Source organism: Polyodon spathula, chromosome 2 (genome assembly GCF_017654505.1).
Source record: "Polyodon spathula isolate WHYD16114869_AA chromosome 2, ASM1765450v1, whole genome shotgun sequence".
NCBI classification, from domain to species: domain Eukaryota; kingdom Metazoa; phylum Chordata; class Actinopteri; order Acipenseriformes; family Polyodontidae; genus Polyodon; species Polyodon spathula.
The window spans coordinates 90,620,977-90,643,416 of NC_054535.1; the positions used below are offsets into that span (position 1 = coordinate 90,620,977).

Here is a 22,440-nt window from a genome sequence, read left to right on the forward strand (position 1 = left end):
GGATCAATCTGAGGGTCATTTTAGGTTTGACAGATAATTAGCTCACTGTGTTTTGACACATTTACTCATTTAATTGAGATTACAACTTCAAATACAATACCAACCTTTTTGGTTTAGCTGGTTCAAGTATATCATAAAAAGAAAAGAATAAAAAGATGAAAATATTTTCCATCTGATATTCTGGAAGACCACAAGTAGTTTAAAATATGTAAAAAATGTCTTATTTAATAATAGTTTCAAAACACCAATTAAATAAGTAAGGGACATAACGTCAAGTTTCCTTCATCAAAAGGTCGGTCTGCAGAATTACATTAAAAAAAATACCATGGTACACAACAGCTTGATCCAAAATGAATGAAACCTAACAAAAAGGGAGCTTTCTTTAAAGGGAGTTTAATAGCCTCCCTTTAAAACAAATCTTGCATTTACTTTTCCTGCTGAGTGTTTTCTGTCCATAGCCAATACCCCCTGCCCTCTCTATCATACACTGTATAAAACACTGGTCTTTTTATCAGAATAATGTTATCTGGTATATGATAACTTTATTACGTTTTTTTTTTTTTTTTAAAAAGGAATTACATTATTTACAGAGAAAATGGAAGAAAAGCATAATCCATTCTAGGTAACTGTCACAATTCACCTTCATGAATGTATTTCACTTTAAGGAAATCTACCCCTTCGATATAGTTTGATACCATTCAGTATATATATTATATATATATATATATATATATATATATATATATATATATATATAGTGCCTTGCAAAAGTATTCAGACCCTTCCTATGGTGTCCCATTTTGTGAAATTACAAAATGATGCATACACATTTTTTTAAACTTAATATTTTATTCAGAACTTGAATGTTCAAACTGAAGACTTCTACGGGTAAGATAAGTTACAGGAAACGTCAACAAAAACTAAAGAGAAAAAACTGAAATATGTTGATTGCATAAGTATTCAAACCCATCAACTCAATATTTGGTGGAAACACCTTTGGCAGCAATTACAGCCGCAAGTCTTTTTGGGTAAGTCTCTACCAACTTTGCACACTGGCTTGGTGCAATTTGTGCCCATTCTTGGCAGAGAGCTCAAGCTCTCTCAAGTTGCTTGGGGATCGCTTATGGACAGCAGTTTTCAAGTCTTTCCACAGATTCTCAAGTCAGGACTTTGACTGGGCCACTCAAGGACATTTACTTTCTTATTCTTAAGCCACTCCAGTGTAGCTTTGGCCTTGTGCTTTGTATCATTGTCCAACTGAAAGGTGAATTGTCATCCCAGTTTTAAGTCTTTAGTATATTGAAACAGGTTTTCCTGTGGTATTTGCCTGTACTTTGCTCCATCCATTTTTCCTTCAATCCTAACAAGCTTTCAAGTCCCTGCTGAGAAGCACCCCCATAGCATGATGCTGCCACCACCATGTTTGACTGTAGGGATGGTGTTGACTGAGAGATGTGCTGTGTAACGCTTGGCATTTAGACCAGAAAGTTCCAATTTGGTCTCGTCTGACCACAACACCTTTTGCCACATTTTTGCAGTATCACTCAGGTGCTTTATTGCAAACTCCATGCAGGCTTTGAGATGGCTTATTTTTAGTAATGGCTTCCTTCTTGCCACCCAGCCATACAGGCTACTTTTGTGAAGTCTTATAGATATTTCTGACTAATGCACATTTTCTCCCATCTGAATCTGCCACTGAACTCTGTAGCTCTTTCAAAATTGTCGTTGGCCTCAGTGGCATCCCTCACCAGTTTCCTCCTTGCCTGGCTACTCAGTTTGGAGGGATGGCCTGATCTAGGCAGTGTCTGGGTGGTACAGTGCACCTTCCATTTCTTGATGATTGAGTAGACTGTGCTCACAGGGATTTTCAGAGATGTAGATATTTGTTTGCACCCTTCTCCCGATCTGTGCTTTTCAATGACTTTACCCCTGACTTGCTTTGAAAGCTCCTTGGTCTTCATAGTTGAGTCTTTGCTTGAAATTCACTACCTAACCAAGGAACCTCAAGACAGGCGTTTTTATTCTGAAATCATGAGAACCACTAATATTGGTCACAGACAGAGGTCATTCAACTAATTGTGTGGCTCGTTAAGGTCATTTTGTGCACCTGAATTAATTTAGGTTTGCCACAGCAAAGGGTTTGAATACTTACGCAATCATGACTTTTCCATTTTTATTTCATATTAATTATCTATTTCTTTTTGTTTTTGCTTTGAATGTGTGGAGTAGGTTGTGTATAACACATATTAATTCCCACTTCAATGTGTCATGACTGCAAGCTTTAAAACAACAAAATGTAAAAACTGTGAGAGGGTCTGAATACTTTTGCAAGGCACTGTATATATATGGGGGGAATAAAAAAAACAGCAAATATATACAAGTTTCCAGTGTGTTACCAATTTCGATGCTTAAAATAGTTTTTTTCTGATTTTATATTTATATAGGCCTAGTCACATCTTTCAATGTTGAAGGAGTGGTCACGGTTGAAAGCATTTTCACTTCTTAAGGCCCAGTGGTAAAGTGGTATCTGGAGGTACAAGGATCTGTATAACAATCATAGCTTTTGGTGATATTATCTTTCACTTTTGCTTATTAGTACTACTGGTGTTGGTAAGCTCTTTAAGTGCCAAAAAAGATTTCACAACAATTATTATTATTACGGTCTAATAAGGCTTCAGGGGTTTGAGCAGCAATCTTTTACAGACACTGCTCATTTTTCACATTAGTCAAAGCACCAGAAGCGAAGCATACATTTCCTTAAAGACTTTTAATAAAACAAGAAAAAAAAAAAAAAAAAAAACACAAGATTATTATTTTTTTCAAAAGACACCAAGAAATTCAGCTTGAGACATTTTTACAAATGCTATTTTATGCACAACCACCCAGTGCAAAAACTCCTTCTCCAGCAATATTTAGTATTATCACCTTTCTCCTGTTTTTTTTTTTTTTTTTTTGTGTAATTTGTTGCTTTCATGAAATATGAAGTGTACAAGGGCATTCATTGGGTTCACTCCTAGTTTCTGATAAATATATACAGAAACACTAAAGAGAAGAACTTACATTTTGTTAGTTCTGAGGTAAAATCATAAAGGCTATCATGTGCTAAAGAGAGCAGCTGTAAGAAAATGGCTACCTTTTTTTTTTTTTTTTTTTTTTTTTTTTTACATTAACACTGAACAGAAAACAATGAACCAAGTGGTTTTGTCAGCTACAGAGGCTAAAACTGTTCATGGTTAAACCAAGGTGCCATGTTCAAGCTATCCCTTTCTATCACAGAAGACTTTCATTAAAATTTTACTTCCCACTGAGTGAGGGATAGAATTGGCTTTCAGTAATAACAATGTTGTGTTTGAAACAATGGCGGTGCATCAACTAAAACAAAGCTGGGGGATACAAGAAGACATAAACCCAGATTAACGTAGCAATTTGCTACACAAATTTTGGAAACTGCTAATGCATTTAAATTAAATACAAAACATATACAAATATCTCCTATATTTATTTGCTCTTTGAGATTAACACTTAAGTAAGTACTCAATGTAAAACAAATAACTGTTCATCGTTAAGGTCAAATCCTTACAAAATCGGTTGGAGCCTGCCATGCTTTTAAACATCAGGGCAAACTTGCAATTTTCTTATTAAACTGTAGATATTCTAGTCATATACTGTATAAGTAAAGAATCTACAGAACCATCTGGTAAACAAATAGCATGCTTACTATTCATTAATGGAGTGATAATTAAAAAACTAAAAACCTGGTATATAATTAATAATTTTTTTGGATTTAAAAAAAAAAAAAAAAAAAAAAAAAAAAAAAATGAAATCACTATCCTCATATTTGTTCATGATTCATGAATAGTTCATGAGTATACAAGTGTCTACATTTCTGTATTCCAAACACACATTAGAAGTCTGTTTTCAGATTTGACCTTAATGACATTTCTCTACCATTTACTATTGGTTACCAATATATTAGTATCTGTCCTACGGACCAAATCTCACATTTTTAAGGTTCTGCGATTTTAAAATATGACACCAGTACAAGTAGGATGTAACACAGCTCAAAGCTTTTTTCAATGCATAACTGAAAACCGAGAACAGTTATCTAACAGTGCTCCAAAGGTTAAGAAACATGTATGTAAAGCAGCCTTGGTTGGTTTCAATTTTTTCAAGTAAAATTTCAAAGCTACTCCGTTTCCTATTAAGTATCATTTTTGGTCTCTGGCTTCCCATTGTCCTTTTCATTTTTGTTTGAGAGCTCAGCCTGGTGATTTTCAGCTTCCACAGGAACATTTAAATCCTCTTCACCTTTATCTTCTGTTGCAACAGGTGCTGCCCTGCTTGTCTTCATTTCAACTTCCACTGCCTGGACAACACTTGTGACCTCCTTCTTGTTGTTTTTCACAGCCCTTAATGTGAAACGGAAACAAAAGAGAAGTAGCGGTACATTAGATTTCTGACCAGAACACTGAAAAGTGCACTCGACTGTTAGAGACCAGTCACAAGGAAGGACATATTGCTAAAAGTTTTCGTGAATGTATGATTTTTTTTTATTTTTCAATTGCAACTTTCTGATTTCTTGTTTTCAAAATGGAAATAAACTCTTAAAACTTGGTTATGATTTGTCTAATATTTAATTATTAGGTACAAGTAGCATGTGTTTTTTTTTTTATTATTAATGTATTCTGGATTCTGATCAGCTGCATTCAACATAGCCGACTGTGTGGGTGGAGATAAAGGGGAAATGACACTGAGGGCAAGTAAGTCTGATGTCAATTATATTTTTAAACTACCTAATCAGCAACAACTAGGGGTCTCAATTAACTTGGACCTGGATTAAAAGGTGGCCCCATGATCATTATAAAGTATAGATATGGCAGTGACATTTATTCTTCTTTTGGCCTCGGTTACAAAGACAACAATTGAACTTGATCACTATGAGTCTTTCTGATTCACTATAACCAAGTTAAGCCATCTCAAAAAAATAAAAAATAAAAGGGACTGCTAATTGTGCAAGGGAATATCTGTGTGCTGCACTCAGTTCAGCTGTCGTCATTTAATTCTCTTCTGCATGCTCAACTCTTTAGTATTACACCACCGTAAAACAGCAAGTGAAAGAGTTCATAGTAAAATGGTATTAATGGCTGGACCCATAATCATAACAAGGCATGACCTAAGACATGTTACACAGTTTTACCGTTTAGCTTATACCACCTTTATTTGTCTGAAATTGCTATATTTACCCAATACTTTAATAATATGCTTCTTTGGAAAGGTCTCTGTTGGGCATCAATTAACTCAATAGTGAATCCTACTATCTGCCTGACTGTCCAGAAACCGTTTTGTTATCTCATGGAAGCACTCTTTAACAACATTCTTATTAGCACGGTCTTGAAATCAAATTTTTGATATTCACTGTACCAAGCAGGGCTCTATGGTGCACCCAGTTTGTTTGCAAATAAGACCAACAAAGTGGTTTGTGTGACCATCAATTTAGTTTTAGTCGCATGTGTGCGACCAGTGATTTCACAAGCAAATTTTGTCGGCTACAAATATAAATTTACCTGCAAAACAAAAACAAGGTTGTCCGGATAAGTTTGAACTCACAGGAGTGTTTTTATGACTGTCCCCCAGGGATTGTAGTCTATTGTATCACTACTTCTAGTTAGCTGAACTCTAAAAACTATAAATCCCACACAACTGCTTTTACCTGTAAGTGCATGTAATGATGTGGGCTCCGATTAGTGTTCAGTACTCATGGTTTGCTAAAACCAAAAAATAAGCCAAAATGTAGCCGTTTCTTTTTAGTTTCTCATCCCATAACTGGTCAAGATCGACAAGCTTATTTTATATACAGTATGATGATTCCTAGGACATGTCTCCAGGTAACTGCATTCTAAATAAATAAATGTGTAATAATAATACAAGCATACTTGTGTTTATCTCATTTACAGTACCTCAATAATATACTGGCACCATACAGTTAATACAAGATCATTCAAGAAAACATGTTAAATCCAAACATTTATTGAAAATTAGCCACTAATTAATATGACAAAGACCAAAATACACTATTTCTGGTAGTTTAACAAACTTTATATATAATAATAATTAAAAAAAAAAAAAAAAAAAAAAACACACTTAAGCAATTTCAAATATTTGTTCATGATAAAAGTATTGGCACCTTTATGGTAAGTCTGTAAAAATTCCAATACAAATGCTTTGGACCAATCTAAATAAAGCAGTAGCAAGAATTGTGTATCCAATCTGTCTGAGCTGAAGGAAATATAGGTCCAGATTTCGCCAGCAAGATTTAACATAATGGTTGAGAATTATCCTAAAGGTCTGAGTTATAATAAAACCAAAAGGAGCACACGAAACACTAAAACACTTAAAGATTATTTGTTAAATTACTATAAATTGTATAGCTTTCTGTTTTGTTAAAAATTGGTTGCAGTTTAACTAAATAATCCTTAATCTTTAACCTTGAATTATGGTATAATAAGTGCTGGGGGCCATTTATTTATTTATTGACATTTCTTTTGTGGTTTCATACAGGGGCTTACTATTTTCCGTATAATCGTAATCAGTAGCTTAAAAAAGGTTTGCGAAAAATGACTTACATGCCATGCCTTAGAACATGCCGTTCCCACTCAGAGGAACGTTCAAACGTGCGGCCGCAGAATTCACAAGGAAATCGCTTTTCAATGTAAACAGATGCTCCACTTCCAGGAGAGCCTGGCGCATCTGGGAAACAAAACCAGGTTTTAGCGATAAGCAATGCACACAAATACTAACCAAACATACATTTTCTTTGCAAGATCACAAAATATACAAAAAACTGAAAAAAAAATTTGTGACATCACCCTTTGATCTTTTGATTGATTCATTCTTCAAATCTTCTACTAAAAGTAGTTTGTGTGGCTTTGAAGAGAAGGGGAGTGCTGGCACATACATTGATTAACAAACCCACAGAAAACTGTTGATTCCTCTACCAAACCACAGTCAGAGCAATTCAACAGAAAATCGAACACCATTTTATTACGCAACAATCATTTCAACAATTAGCTAATTATATTATTGCACATTTCAAACGTAACACTTAGAAAAAGGCTTGTGATTTCAGTTTAGTATTTCATATTGTTTGCTAAAAGTAATACAATTATACATTTACATAAAGTAAAAAAAGGTTTTCATAATTACAAATTGTGACAAAGCTTTTTATTCACAGTCTACCTGAACACAGTTCTGGGTTCCTAGCACATACAAAACAAAAATAAATCCTAGCTCCTGTTTTGGAGCGCTAAGTAACTTAACAGGATCCCTAACTTTTAGCCAGACCACTAATCCAGTTTACTGACTTTAAATATATTATCCACAAATCACAGGATTTAACACACTTTGTACCTTTTATACCTGCCCGGCTTATTTAATTACAAACAGGTGTATTAGTTTAAGTGATTGCCAGCCAATCAGTGTTGTCGGATCGCTATGGCATTCTGGGAGATGTAGTTTTTCATTCCTTATTTAAACAGCAAGAACTACATTTCTTTTTTCCCACCCACAATTTTTAATGTCTACCTATATTCCATGGTAATGGTACTATTCTGGTCCTATGTGTTTCCCTTCTACAATTTTATCCCATATTCTACCCCCCCCCCCCCCCCCCCCTTCTAATTTGTATTTCACATATCTTCTGGACAGCAATCTTCTACATCAACCACACAGACATTAGATTTAAACTCTTGCATTTCTTTCTTGGCTGTAACCATTGTTGAAACAAGTTTACAGCCCACTTACATTTTGCCTGAATACTCAAACTGGTTAATGGCAATGACATTTAAGTCTTCTTCTGTTTTAGGTTTACTCTCCGTTCCCGGTTCACATTCCTTGTTTTTTTTTGCATTTTTATTTTTCTAAAGCCACTTTCATGTTCTACATCGAAAGCAGTCCCCGCTATTATCTTCACTTACAACGGACACTTTTGTCTCTAAGTGGGATTTCAAACTCTAAGGATCTCTTGACAACATTCCCACAATATGAGAGACAAACACTGTAACTGTTTGAACCAAGCGTAATAAAAGAGGACAACTCTAATCCAATTACCATATTAACAAGCTCGTTACTGAATAAGTATCAATTAGGAATACATGTTTTAAGTGGCATAAACAACTCAAAGTGTTGAAATCAGTAAGAACAGACTCCACAGTTTCTTGTGCATAACAGCACTCGAAACAGTGACTTACTATTACTGATTCAACAATTCAATTTTGAAAATAAATCAATGTTACCTTAGCTTCCCTGGGGTAAACTATTTATTTTAAAAATGTAACATTAATTATTGACCCTATACAGCTATGGCTAAACATTTAGTATCAACTAGAATTTTAGGATTGAGACAGAATTTTAAAAAAATACACACACACACACACACACACACACACACACTATATATATATATATATATATATATATATATATATATATATATATATATATATATATATATATATATATATATAATTTAGATATTTTATTTAACACCATGTAAATACAAAGAAACTACAAAATTATATCGCAAATGTCTGCCAGAAGCCATAATAGCAGTAAAGTATTTCAAAGTGTCATTTTTGGCAGTTTATCATTAGGTATATGGAAAACTACAAAGCAATATGTAATTCAATATGTTAGCGTTACATTATTCAGCAGGTTCTATTTATAAAATTAGTTCATTCTATAGCGTGATGCAAATCTTACGGCCATAGCTGTAGTTATTATATCAACATAACCAACTTCACGACATGGTAAAATAATAAACAACTGCAATGAAAAGTTCAACAGGTTACATAACAATACAAACATTCATTTACAAATAAATAAACCTATATATATAAAAAGTGTCAGCCTAATCATTCAGAAAATGCATTTACATTGTTATTACAATACAGGTCTAAATTAACAATATGTGATCATATATATATATATATATATATATATATATATATATATATATATATATATATTATATATGCAATATATGTTATATATATTTATATATATGCATATATATATATGCGACACACACAAGAAAGCATAGTGGGGTGTCCATATCAGTGCGGCCAGAGCTGTGTGAATGTGCTGCTGTGAGAGTGAAAGACTGTTTTTTGTTTTTGGTGTAGCCCAGGCTAACAGGGGGCTGGGAATAATCTTCCCAATAAACTTCGGATTCAAGTATCTGCAAATTGTGTGCGTCTCCTTCCTTCATTTTGCATGGTACGCTACAATACTACTTTGGCTTGTACGCATTGTAAATCCTTTTGAGAACAAAAATGCCAATATTTGTTATAAAGGTGGCTCTACACTGGAGGCAAGCGACTGTGGCAAACCTTTTGTATCTACATCAAAAGCAAACGTTTTAAGTCCAGAAACTTTCAAGTGACCCTAAAGTGCACAGCACCACACAGAGGGCACTTAAAAAAATTAGTCCCCCCCCTACCCGAGTATATTTATTAAATTCACTGCCCAGACATACTAGTAATAAGGGCGGAAATGTTCTGCCAGGCATTGTCCTTTTTACTTTTGTCTTTGTATGAATTTAATGAACAATTGTAGAGCACAGGATACTGCTGCACTTCCTGAATCAATTTCTCTACTTCCATGTTTATGGCGTATTTGTGTTATGACTGACATTACTAACATTGCTTCAGATTGGTCCATTTCACTTCAGTCACCCACGATGCACGGCAAAAATAGAACACAGTTCTATTCCTGTGGAGTTGCTCGCTTCACCCAGACTGGCTGTTCGCTGGTGGTGTAGATGCACCCATGCATTCCACTCACTTCTAAATTATTTGCATACGTCACATGCTTTCAGCATAGATCCACATTAAGGCAAAACACAAATAACGCGGTCTACTAATTATGGACCCTGACAACCACAACATAATGGCTAACACTGTATTTTTTAAGTTATGAATATCACAAAATTAATTACTTACATCTATTGGATGTTTTCTTTGTCCTTTGAAATAGAAAATACAAACAGAAAGGTTTTGTTGGGCTTAAAAAAAAAAAAAAAAAAAACTCTGCAGACAACCTGGGAATGTGGATGTGTGAGAGATTGACAGCTACTATATTCAAGCTGTGCAAGTAAACAAACAGGTCTGGCAGGTTTAGAAAGGGCTTCACTGTCTCTAAGTTTAGTGCAGAATGCTGTACTTTCATAGCTTGCCCCTTTTTTACTACTGACCTTTTATCTCACTCTTCTCACTTTCCGCCCCATCGTCATCGTCATCCTCCTCCTCCTCCTCCTCCTCCTCCTCCTCCTCCTCTCATCCTCTTTCTCTTCCTCCTCTAGCTCCACCTCTTCCTCATCTTCGCTGGTTAAGCTCTCCACCTTTTCTTTAATCGACTCAAGCTGGTCCAGGTTAATTCGGCCAACCAGTTCAAAGTTTCGGCTTACCTGTGCAGAGATTAGATTTGAATGGAGACATGTGGCAGGCACTCATAGTGAGAAGGCCTGGGAAAGGTTTCCTGACTTGCAAAAGCATATGTTATTTCAATATCATATTTATTGCTGGCACCTTGAGCAACACAAATTAAGTGTTTTTATTTCAGCTATAATGTGAAGGTCCTGCTGGTGGAGTTGGGCATGAAGCCAGAAGGGTTCTGAAGGCTCACCTTGTGCTCCTCATGCAGGTGCCCCTCAAGCTCCTCCCGTTCTTTGCTATCATAATAGCACAGCTGGCACTTGTAAGGCTTGAGCTCGTTGTGCTTCTCGATGTGCTGCTGCAGGCTCTCATCGCTGGAACAGGTGAAGGTGCACTTGTCGCAGCGAAACACAATCCCCTGCAGGTGCTTCGACAGCTTAGAGCGGCACACCTCGATCGGGACCACTCGCTCCTCTGTGGGATGGGAACAATCGCTCTCATCAGGGCTCATTCGTATAACCACTTGCAAAGGGATTTCTCTTTATTTTGCAAGTTCTAGGGATGCTTTTGTCTGAAATGTTCAAACTGTCATATTCAACAATCTTTTCTGTAAATGGGCTGCGACTCAATCACTTGTTATGCAACCCTGATACGTATTCTGTAATAGAGGCAAGCAGCATTCTCTTATTCAGTTTCAGCCTGATGGGAAGGGCAGCAGATATGGGTCAGGGCAGTGCATAGGCAATTGATTGACAAAGATTGTTGATGATTCAAGTCTTTAAGACTCTAGAGGTCATTTCGGATAACGGACTTTGCAGGAGATTTCCACCTCCAGTTCCCTGATCTTTGAGAAACAGTCATATGCATCAGATCTCCAATCAATGCCTCCATTTTCAGTATAAAAGAAAATCGAATTTACACATACACACTGGCGTTAAGAGCTTCCCATTTGTCCTCACAAACATAAATCCTGCCATGGAGAGTTGTGCAGTCTCCATAACCATTTAATTTCTTTCTCTATTTGAGACTGCCTGCAAGAGTGTCGTGGTTTCAATGTGAAAAAAATGTTGAACAAGGGTTGAGACAACCGAACTCTCTTAATTTTGTCATGCCTCCAGAAGTTAAAGGCCTACGTAATTAACTCCCTTCTCCACCTAGATACCTGTTGCAGTGGTGCAATTAGGTTAACTTCATGGTAAGAAAATAACCTAGCAAATACAGTATCAACAATCAGGTACATGTTTCATTCTAACTGACCTTGTTACCTGCTATTGAAATTTCACTATCTGTGATTCATAAGATGGGCAAGCAATGGTAAAAAAGGAAAGTCCATATATAGTACAGTAACTGCATCATCTCTGCTGGTCTGGAGGCTGCTATAAATTAACAATAGTGGCAATATGATTACACTTTGTGCCCTCCTGCCCTTGCTTCAGCAAGTTTTTGCCATGAATGACTTACCCCTGTGCAGGACAATATGGTCAATCATATTGCTCTTGTATTTGGTGTGGTAGAGACAGAGTGGGCAGCGCAGGTCTTTGGGGCCCTCTTCAGGGGTGGCTGTGTGGCCCGCTTCCACATGCATTGTGAATGCAGACCTGAGTGAGACAAACACAAGACAGTTTACAACAGAGGTCCTCAAAGTAATTTTGGCACGGGCATAAATTGATCTTACTTGGCTGTTTGCGGGCACGCTAACTATTGCATAGGCTCTTATCTTACACACTGCCTTCGACCGCGATATATATATATATATATATATATATATATATATATATATATATTAAGAGTTTAGTGGGGTTATTGTATGCAATGCAAACATTTGTAAATAGCATGTTTACACAGATAACTGAATAAAAGTGTCGCTTTGTTTCAATTTGACAAATTTGTCAACACTACTCTGTTTTAAAGATCGTTCATCTCCAGTACAATTATTCAGAGAAGGTGGATTCGTAACTAAATATACAAAATTATAAAAAAAAATTAATAAAAATACTGATAGAAAATTAAATTCTAAATACTGAAATGTATTACTTTTTTCAGTAACAGTCGGCGGAATTCAGTGCTTACCCGGCATATTAACACTGGCCTCTGCTCAGGAATGACTAGACAGCTGTCAGATCTTACACTTTCCCACTGACTACTCACTCTTCTTCAATTTTCATGCAGAATACCGTGAACGGCCTCTGCTTGCTTATGACTGGACAGCTGTGTAAAACTTGGCAGATATTTCACTCTCCTATTGGTTAAACTTACAGTCGGTACCTGCACCTGAAACAGACGCAGTTTATGTCCCACCCAGCTAACTTATGATTGGGCTACTGCAGAGACAATGCAGATATTCAATTGGTTGATCGTATCGCAAACACAATTCAGAAAAAAAACAAAACGTTGATTAAGTACAAGCACAGCATAAGCAAGCAACAGCGTCAACAGACTGCTGTGGCGCTTTTGTTGGAAAATGTGTTTAAAACTTCTTTATTTTCCTGCCAGAAATGTGTTCACGACCCATAATTTAAGAACAGCTGACTTTGAGGACCACTGGTTTGCAACATGGAGATGTCCTCTTCATCCTGCCTCTACATGACTGAAGACCATTACCAGTAATGCATAGAGCAGCCTATTCCAAATCAACCACATCCCCACCTTACTACTTTTCGACCAGGGGTAGAATGGCTACTTTTCAGTCAAGCTAAAAATAACTGACCAATCTCCACTTTAAAAAATGTTTGTGCACTACATTTCAAACCTGCTTGGATTTTTAAAAACTATGTATTAATGTTCTAAAATGTCATTTATATGTAAGTGATACACCACAAATGCACTTCCATTCATCTGAAACTACACACTTCACAATTATTTTCTGTTTAATTTCATACAGCTGAATATAATTCAAATATTGATTTTGTGAGTTCGCTACTCATATACATATGAAACACACAAAAACATTACAACTGTCGCTTTACAACTTTGAAACTGAATTGTGCGATTAGTCGACTACCAGTTTCTAGCCAAATGGTTAACTAGTCGGCTGTTCTGTGCAACCCCTAATCATTACTATGGCCAACCAAAGACATTTAACACAATGCTTGTTTTTACTACTTGGAAAAACATTCAACTCATTGATGCTTGGAATATATTGAAAGACATTAATGGCCATTGTATCAAAAAGTACTCAGTGTTCAGAGATATGTCTCTGTTGTATTACAATGCTATACAATTTGAATATCCAAATATGAATTTGAATTTTGAAAGAATATTCAAAAGACAACAAATCCATGTTTGCCAAAACATGATTTATTACGTACAACTAGTTGTTGCCAATATATCTAAATTTCCAAAGAGACACTGAAAACTGAAATATGGGCAAATTGCAAAGTACAACTGTCTTGAATGTACATTAAAACAAACAGTGAAAGGCCACTTTTCACATTTTAAATAAATGTGTTTTACAAAAGTATTCAGAATTTTCTAAAGACCCTTAGGGGTCCCTGGACACAAGTTAGAACATGTCTGCTTTAACATAGCCATGGAAGAATGCTGCATCTGTTAAATAATAAGAGCTAGAGAGTGTATTTCAAAGCATTATGTCTTACTTGTAACAGGTAAAGAAGGAGCAGTCTTTACACTTGAACAGCTTCTTCCCACCATGCCTGTCACGGTAGTGGCGACGGAGGCTCTGCATGTAGCCCGAGCTGAAATCGCAAAACTCGCAGGTCAGGGGGCCTTCTGGTTTGACTTCGGCTACAGCGCTGGGCCGAGGCGTGGGGCTGGCACTGCTGTTATTGCGGACGGCTTGCTGGTAATGACTCAGTTGCTGCTGTACATCCGGAGGTTCCGAGTAGGAACAGTCTGGATGAGAGTGAAGAAAAAAGAAAATAAGGCATGTCAGCAACAAACATATCCTCCGTGGCAACTTCTCTTGCGCTTTGTGTACTACAGACCCGATAGAAAAGTGTGTGAGAAATGCACTCTCAACTTGATTAGCGGTAGCCACCAAACACTTATGAACATGCATCAAAACACCAAGAAACACAGAACCAACTGTCCAAATATCTTGAGTACTAGAATGTCTGGAACACCTATAAAAGTACACAACCTGTTAAACTGTATTATGTTTTCAAGGTTTAGGTTATGTTTGCATCTGGCTGGGTGGGACAAGCAACAGACCTGCTATAGTCCCTTCTATCACAGAAACCTTCAACACAACAAGGCACATCTGTTTCAACACAAACAATGGAACACAATGCACTGTGGGCTTCAGTAGCAGGTTACTAATGTTTTGACCAGCCAGTGCATCATTTCAGTGGACACTGTAAAGACTGTCGAGATATTCAGGGATTGGATGTACGGTATTTCACAAATTAGGATTGTTGTATACTTTAGAAAAGAAAAATACTGCCTTGAATACTGCCTTGTATAAGACTACGCGGCAATCTGATTCAAGCATTCAAAATTTTAAAAGGTACTGACAATGTTGACCCAGGGGACTTTTTCAACCTGAAAAAAAGAAACGACCAGGGGTCACAAATGGAGATTAGATAAAGGTGCATTCAGAACAGAAAACAGGAGGCACTACTATGCAAATTAGATTTCAATACAAAGGAAATGTGTATCAGTATGCAGGTAAGGTAACATATAATCAAAAAGACAGATAATGCATCTATTGAAAAGAAACAAGATGTAGTAATGGGAAGCAGAGAAATGTTGTGCAAGTAACATTCCACTTATCTCTAAAGGGCTTGATCCTTGAATAAATCCACTTGTTAGCTTTCATTCTTCAAGAAAAAGGAATGCCAAGAGGGTTTTTTAATAAGGTGTGCCATGCAATGTTTTATCAGTATAACTAGAAACTCCAGGGCTCTTTGCTACAACAAAGCAGCAATACCAATCCCTTGCAAGGCTTGGGCCAAAGTATATACGATATGGGGGTCAAACTTCTGTGCAAACAGGCTTTCCTTCTCAAGACAGATTACTTTGAATTGCTGACATGCATGAAATCTGCAGCTCTCTATTACAAATAAGTTCTAATCACCATGGGCAAGAGGCAGACCTGACATACTTTTATCAGGGGCTCAAAGTAGATGCTTGGTTTACAGGTGCTTCTGTATTCATGACTGGACCTACTCAAAATGGTAAAATTTCATGGGTTCTTGGTTTATTTGCACCATAAGGCCTACATTACAGTGTTTATAGGACACAAGGAACATAGTGAGTGAGATAGGGGAGAAACATGACCCCCAAGTTGAAAGAGAGAGAAATGTATTTGCATGTACTTAAATGATAGTGTAATTCTGTGACAAATCACCCTACCACCTCAAGATTTACACCTTGTGGGTTGTTCCAGGCAAGAAACACACAAAATACAGGCTTTCAGCCTGATCTGGTGAAGAGGTTCAAAGTTATGCACAGGGGAAGAAATATGGTCCCTGAGCAACCCTCTGACCTTAAAATCAACCTTCACTCAAAAACAATTTGTTCTTGAGACTTGTGTTAGTATTGGACAGGAGGATTTCAAAACAAACAAGTACTGTTACTTCTTAAGAAAATGTATGAACTTTGACCTTAGGGTGAAACCCCCCAAAAAAACTAAAACCATAAGCAAAGTTTGTTGTGTGAAAAAAATAAATAAATAAATAAAATAAAACCTAACCTACCCATTCAATTCCAAGGAGATCATAACTATGCCCTGTACATAAGTGGAACAAAAGTTCAGCAGAATTTGGCAACATCAATGACTTATGACACCTAATGCATGACAATTGGAAAAGCAGTTTCAGATACATGTAAAACAATTGCAGTACACTGCGCCCTTACCCATGCACATTTCAGGTGACTCAGATATTTTGAATAATGCAATAAAATGCACTTTCGTATGTAGAAATACAGTGGACATTGGCAAACACCAGGCACAACATTTCCTCTGTCATTGTTTTACCCTTTCATTTTTCATATATAATCACCACAAATCTGAAATGATGTTGCCAGCTATTTGACACCTGATAGATTGATACACTGGGACACTCACACATAATTCATACAGTGTTACACTGTGCTTCCAGGTGCAGATAGTGTAATTGCTTTGATAGCATCGAACGTGCACAGTAGTGGAATTAATTTTAAGAAAGACAATGTGTCTGTTAAGTGCCAAAGAATATAAAAAAAAAACCTTCAGGGATTCTTGTTTTCAGATGGTTTAAGTAAAAGAGATCAACTTATTGCAATGGCTTAGATGACATTTTAAAGCAGGACATGTGGATTCTCTCTACTTAAAAAAAAAAAAAAAGCTACATTGTCTCGATTTCATTACTCCTGTATATACGTAAAGGTCATCGTTTGTGTTGGCATAATAACCCTCTTGGAAACTGCCTGAACAAAAGAGTACTAAATGAATGTAGGTGGCAACGAAAAAAATCTACTTGCCATCAGATTCGTTGATTTCTAATGTTTGCCCAGTCACCTGGGGTGGTTTCTGGGCTCTGAAAGCAGAATGGTTGGCGGCACGCATCTTGGTCAGAGTGAGGGCTTCCCCATGGTCCTTCTGTGAGTGTTCCTTGAGCTGGCTGATCGTCATGGAGGAGAAGGAGCATGAGGAACACTTGTAAGTGTGCTCACCTGCTTAACAAGAACAAGAGACGGGGCTTTTTCTTCACTTTTTAACACGGCACGTGATCGTTGGCAGCTGGTATTATAATACAGCACTCATAATTTGAAACACCTGCTCACCCATCTCACACCATGAGCAGCCATATTAAAATAAAAATACAAGTTTAGTAAGCTGAATGAGAAATATTTAGGCTGCACTTCGACCTCTCTGTTGGTAGAAATGTTTGTCACTGAACTAAACATGGTCACATCCAGTATTTTTAATATGGCTGCTCATGGTGAGGATTCTAAGCTTCCATCAAAACAATTTTGAAGTACGGGGGGGGGGGCAATAAAAATCAGCAAAATAATTTTCAGTGAGACCTCTCTGTCAACACCTATTTTGCATAGGAAAGCATTGGAAAAATTGAAAATAACAATGTGATCTTAGCGTGGTCCTCATGGTTGATGAGTGTTTTTATCAATAATCTTTTTTTTTTTTTTCCTGAAAGTCTGAACATACTGCACTTTTTTTTTTTTTTTTTTTTTTTTTTTTTTTTAAAGAACTTGGTGATATAATAGCATTATAAGTAGGTCCCAATCAAACAGGTTTTTTTTTTTTTTTTTTTTTTAAATATTTATGGACATTAAACTATTTGAACCTGTACAAGACCACAAACAAAAAAGACTTCTCCCCATCATTATGGCAGAAGTGTAGAAATCTTCTGTCTTGATTGGAAGATGGAAGGTGGCATATTCCAGGTCTATTATGATCAGTCACTCTGACCATCTTGAAACTGTCTGACTTGATGTTTTGTGCTGCTTCTTTCTTTCAATGGACAGACCTTGACATTTCCTTTGATCTTGCTTTGGTCATTCCCTTCTCTGGGAATAAAAATGGTCACCTGTCCTTTCTTTATTCGTTTAAAATAAGGAGCTTCTCCTTAGGGAGGTTTTTTTCCCTATTCATCTGAGCTAGTAACAAGACCTGGAGTTCATTCCAGAATGTTAAGAAATATAACATAGATAAAAAAAAAAAAAAATGATTTGAAACACAGGTTGTGATGTATATCAATGAACCTGCATAGGTCCCAGGGCATCAAATGATCCCAAATCCATCAACCTTCTCAGAACTTTTCTGTCTTACCAACGACTGCTACTAATATTTGCTCAAATGTAATTCTGTGCTCTGACAAGAAATATTCAAATGTTTTCAAACAGGGTTGGAAATGTGTTTATTATTGTGCAAATCAGCATCTGTGAAGTCTCTTACCTGCATGAACTTTATGGAAGTGGCTCTTGAGGCGACCCATATAGGCAGATTTGAATGAGCAAAGTTTGCAGCGAAACGGCTTGTGCTGTCCGTGGTGAGACTGAACATGACGATCCAAGCTAAAGAACAACATAACGGAGAAGATACATCAGGAACAGGGAAAGACTAGAAGACACAGATGTGATTTAAAGTTATAAGAGAAGAAACTATATGATTTTCAAGTGGTCTGTATGCTGATGTCTGATTGAGACCAGTCTGATAAGTGTTTTTGAGCACTTGCTTCTAAAACCTCAGAAAGTTCTGCCTTCCTATGAGAGTGGTGAATATTACATAAAAGAGAAACCATGCAGTACAGCCACCACAGTATTTGAAGTATAACATTTCTTAAATTGTGATGACAAGTAAAACATCTATAAAAGATATTGGTTTATATTAAGGTCAAAAACAACAATGTGATCCACCATATAAACTGCAACAGAGATTTTGCAAACCACCACTTGCCAAGGATATACCACCAAAGATATACTGTCTGAAGTCTGTTTATAAAAAGAGTCCTAATTTAATTCCTTTACAGATCTCTATAGTTCTGATATAGACATACTGAGCTAATGAATTGTTTTTGGTTTCAATCAGTTCACTTCTTTTTAAACAGTATTGCTATATTCTGTACATAGAATTCCAGTAGCTACAAATGTATAACAAAATCTTGAAGGAGGCTGCGTATTAAGAGGTTTTAAATCTTTATTTGCATTTCCCAAAGCACCTTTAAGGATTTTGTATATCAATTTTTAAGTGGTCACTTTTGGAGTTACAAATTAAAGTGGTATTTTTTGGGGGCTGGCATTATTATGAATTGAAAGTTATAGATGAGTGAAAAGATTTATTTATTCTTTTATGAGTGCAGCCAAAAAGTATATACCTGGCTAAAATGAACATTCCCAAAATAACTAACGGATATAAAAATGGCATCTAGAAATGTTACTCAGTATATAAAAAATAAGTAAAATAAATAATAATAATAATAATAATAATAATTTTGGCTTTGAGCCTCATGTCAATACCCCATCCCTGTCCTGTCAGTGTTAGTCCTTACTTGTGCCTGAAAGCTGACACGAACTGGCAGTACTGACAGCTGTATTTGTCCTCTCGGGTGAACATGGCGAGTGCAGAGTGGCTCCTCTCGTGGGAGCGCAGGCCTTGCATGGACATGAAGACACGATCACACTGTGTGCAGGCATGCCCGCCAGAGGGCCTCTCCTGAGGCTCCGTGGCTTCTTCAGCCTCCATTTGAAGCAATTCCACATTTTCCTTCTGCACAGAAACAGGGGCTTCTGAAGAACCTGCCAGGCCTTCCTCTGCCGAACCCTCATTGGCCACTGCTTCCTCTGGAGGAGTGATAGGGGCTTCACTCACTTCCTGCTAATATAAAGGAATGAAACCTTTAGGTCAGCACATTCAATAATAGAAAACAATTAATGGTCAGATCCACTTGTCTTGTTTAAAAAATAATGTACTATTCAAAAGCTTTACTATTTACTGTAGATAATTACTGTATTGTATACTGTACTTGAAGTACTCAGTATTTAAACCACAAGACATGTACTACATGGTTTCAACGGATTTATTTTAGTATAGGCTCTCTTCAAGAAGTACAATCGTATAAATACTACCTTTACAGGAAGACTATAGCATTTATCCTGAAGAATCTCCATGTATTTACCTTTAACATGACAAATCCTAGCGCTGCAAAAATGATCATCAGCCCCTAAAGACCTCTTTTAAATGATCTCTTGAGTGGTTTCTATAAGCAGGTTTTATTGCCAATTATTCCAATTAGTTGGTTGCAATGTTTGCAGCAGTGTGACAGATTACACTCAGCAAGCAAGCCAAGATGACTGCTCTCCAGGCCAACTAACCAATCTAGCTATTGCATAACCTCCTATTTCGTAATAGTATTTAAAACAAAACTACTAAAACGTAAAAAAAAAAAACATATTTGAAAAGTATAGTTTTTAATTGTAATGGTCTCTAATTCACCAAAATGTGGCACACACAGCAAAAGGCGTTTTAAACACAAGATTTTAAATTTTTTTGAGTTTGAATGATGTGTCAGAAAAAGACAAAAACAGCTGACGCTTTTCTTGTTCTAGAGGGCCCAATTTAGGGCTGCAATGAAGGGTACATTTTGACCTTCAAAGGTTGGGAACACATTACTGAAGAAAGGTTCGAACTTTCAATGGTGCTAATATGCATAATTTACTGGTGACTTCACCATAGCTACTTGTTTATATTTTAAAAATACACTATATAGAACAATAATCATTTTTTTTATAATTTAAATAAAAAAACACATGTTTATTTATACATAATTGATGCTGCTTGTGATATATACAGTAAGCTTGTATTGCAGCACCAACTACAGCTGACTTGGGCAAAACAAAGCTTTATTTAAGTCACCGCTCCAAGCAGGTTCTCTGTCAGTGTCACATTTTACTACTGCTAAAAACATTTAGAATAATACTCCTACTAATAATAACATGAACTTAGACTTGCCAAGTGACCCCAAAGATTGGTTATGCTTCCATGATACGAGTCATTTGCACAGTTTGAATTCAACTTTTTTTGGGGGTCGTCTGGCCATTTAACATAAAAAAAAAAAAAAAAAAAAAAAAAAAAAAACATAAACAGCAGAGGGGTTTCGAGAAATTTCTTTCAATACAACGTAAGCTATACAACGCTTTGCTGTCGAGATGGCGAATTAAGAAATTAAATGTTTTCCTCTGGATACACGAGCTGGAGAGGGGAGGGGCGGACGGTGCTCAGTTTTCGAAATTAAAATGATTAGTGTTGGTGTATATTTAAGTTTCAAACATACTCTACCATACCACTTCTCTTACACTGTCTTGTACACTAGGTATTCAGTACACATTTTACTGAAGCTCTACAACCACTACAGGTACTGCCCCAGTGCTTTGGATACTATACCTGGCTAGCAAGCAAATCTTTGAACACAGCCCTAGCTCAATTACAGTCAGAAAGATAAGAATTACCAAGCTCTGATTAAGAGAGACAATGATCTATCTTGTTTTATTTTATGATTTATTTGTGATTTAACAAAAAACAGACGAAGAACTAGACTACAAAACTAATAGCAATGTGGTCTAAATTAAGGATATCAGCTGACCTTTACATGCCCAGCTTTGACTTCTCCATACTGGACGTGCTTTCGGAGGTGGTTGCAAATTGCTCTCAGGGTGGGATGAACCTCAACACAGAAGTTGCATCTGTAGCCAATGGGGGAGTTACTGGCTTGGTTGTCAGGCTGCAAGACAAAGCAACAATCATCCTGCATCATCAATAAAAACAAAAGTATTTTTAAAAGAGAAAAGATTGGAACCAAAACCAACGATAAACATCAGCAACACTGTAATTACTGTCCAATGGAATATTCATTTCATGCTTTAAACTGTGGAAATAGCAAGACCTATTCAGGGGTGTGCAATTCGTATCGCCAGATGCCCAGGACAACAAGACCTGTGTGAAGGACAGGTTTTGCAGTTATGCTTTGCCCATCGGACATTTACATTTATTTATTTTTCAAAAAAAAATTTCAATAAATTGTCTTTGCAGAATTTGATGGAGCCTACTGTATATATTGTGTGCATTTTGGTAGGAAAACAGTAAAAAATGCAGAGAAACTTGACAGGTTATACACATCCTTTAAAAGTTTGGTTTCAGCAGTTAAAGAATGTCAAGAAAAATCAGAATTCCAAAAAGCAGCAGTAATGGTTGGTAATTTTGTACCTGTGATGCAACAGAACTAAAACACCTATACATCAGGAGTTTAATTCAGTTTAGAGGTAAAAAAGGGGAAAAACATATAGCAGCTATTTTTATATTTGAATAACGCCAAATATTGATTATTACAGTTGTACTCTTAGTATGTTACTTAAATTTACTAGCAAATGTGTTCCAAACTGCACTGAAATGAACATTTCCTTAAAGTATGTTAGAAATCTGTTGAGATGAGGTGGGGTCACAGGGAAACCTGTATATCATGAAGAATTTAGTGAACTCAAACTACAAGGCTAGATCCACCCCTGCTAATCACTAATTGATTGACTTTTTTTGTATGTGTTATGTGTGACAGGG

General features: G+C 36.4%; 1 protein-coding gene across 1 annotated transcript in view; it reads right to left on the minus strand.

Moving 5' to 3' along the window:
- Positions 1 to 2,309: 2,309 nt before the first annotated feature.
- Positions 2,310 to 22,440, minus strand: part of LOC121303494 (zinc finger protein 462-like) — a 48,994-nt gene continuing 28,863 nt past the window's right edge. Inside the window, 11 exon segments of the mRNA XM_041234215.1 lie at positions 2,310 to 4,409; positions 6,624 to 6,747; positions 10,250 to 10,330; positions 10,333 to 10,462; positions 10,681 to 10,904; positions 11,892 to 12,028; positions 14,027 to 14,282; positions 16,854 to 17,045; positions 18,289 to 18,407; positions 19,382 to 19,707; positions 21,473 to 21,610. Of these exon segments, the coding sequence (XP_041090149.1) occupies positions 4,202 to 4,409; positions 6,624 to 6,747; positions 10,250 to 10,330; positions 10,333 to 10,462; positions 10,681 to 10,904; positions 11,892 to 12,028; positions 14,027 to 14,282; positions 16,854 to 17,045; positions 18,289 to 18,407; positions 19,382 to 19,707; positions 21,473 to 21,610 (1,935 nt within the window). The 3' untranslated portion in view covers positions 2,310 to 4,201.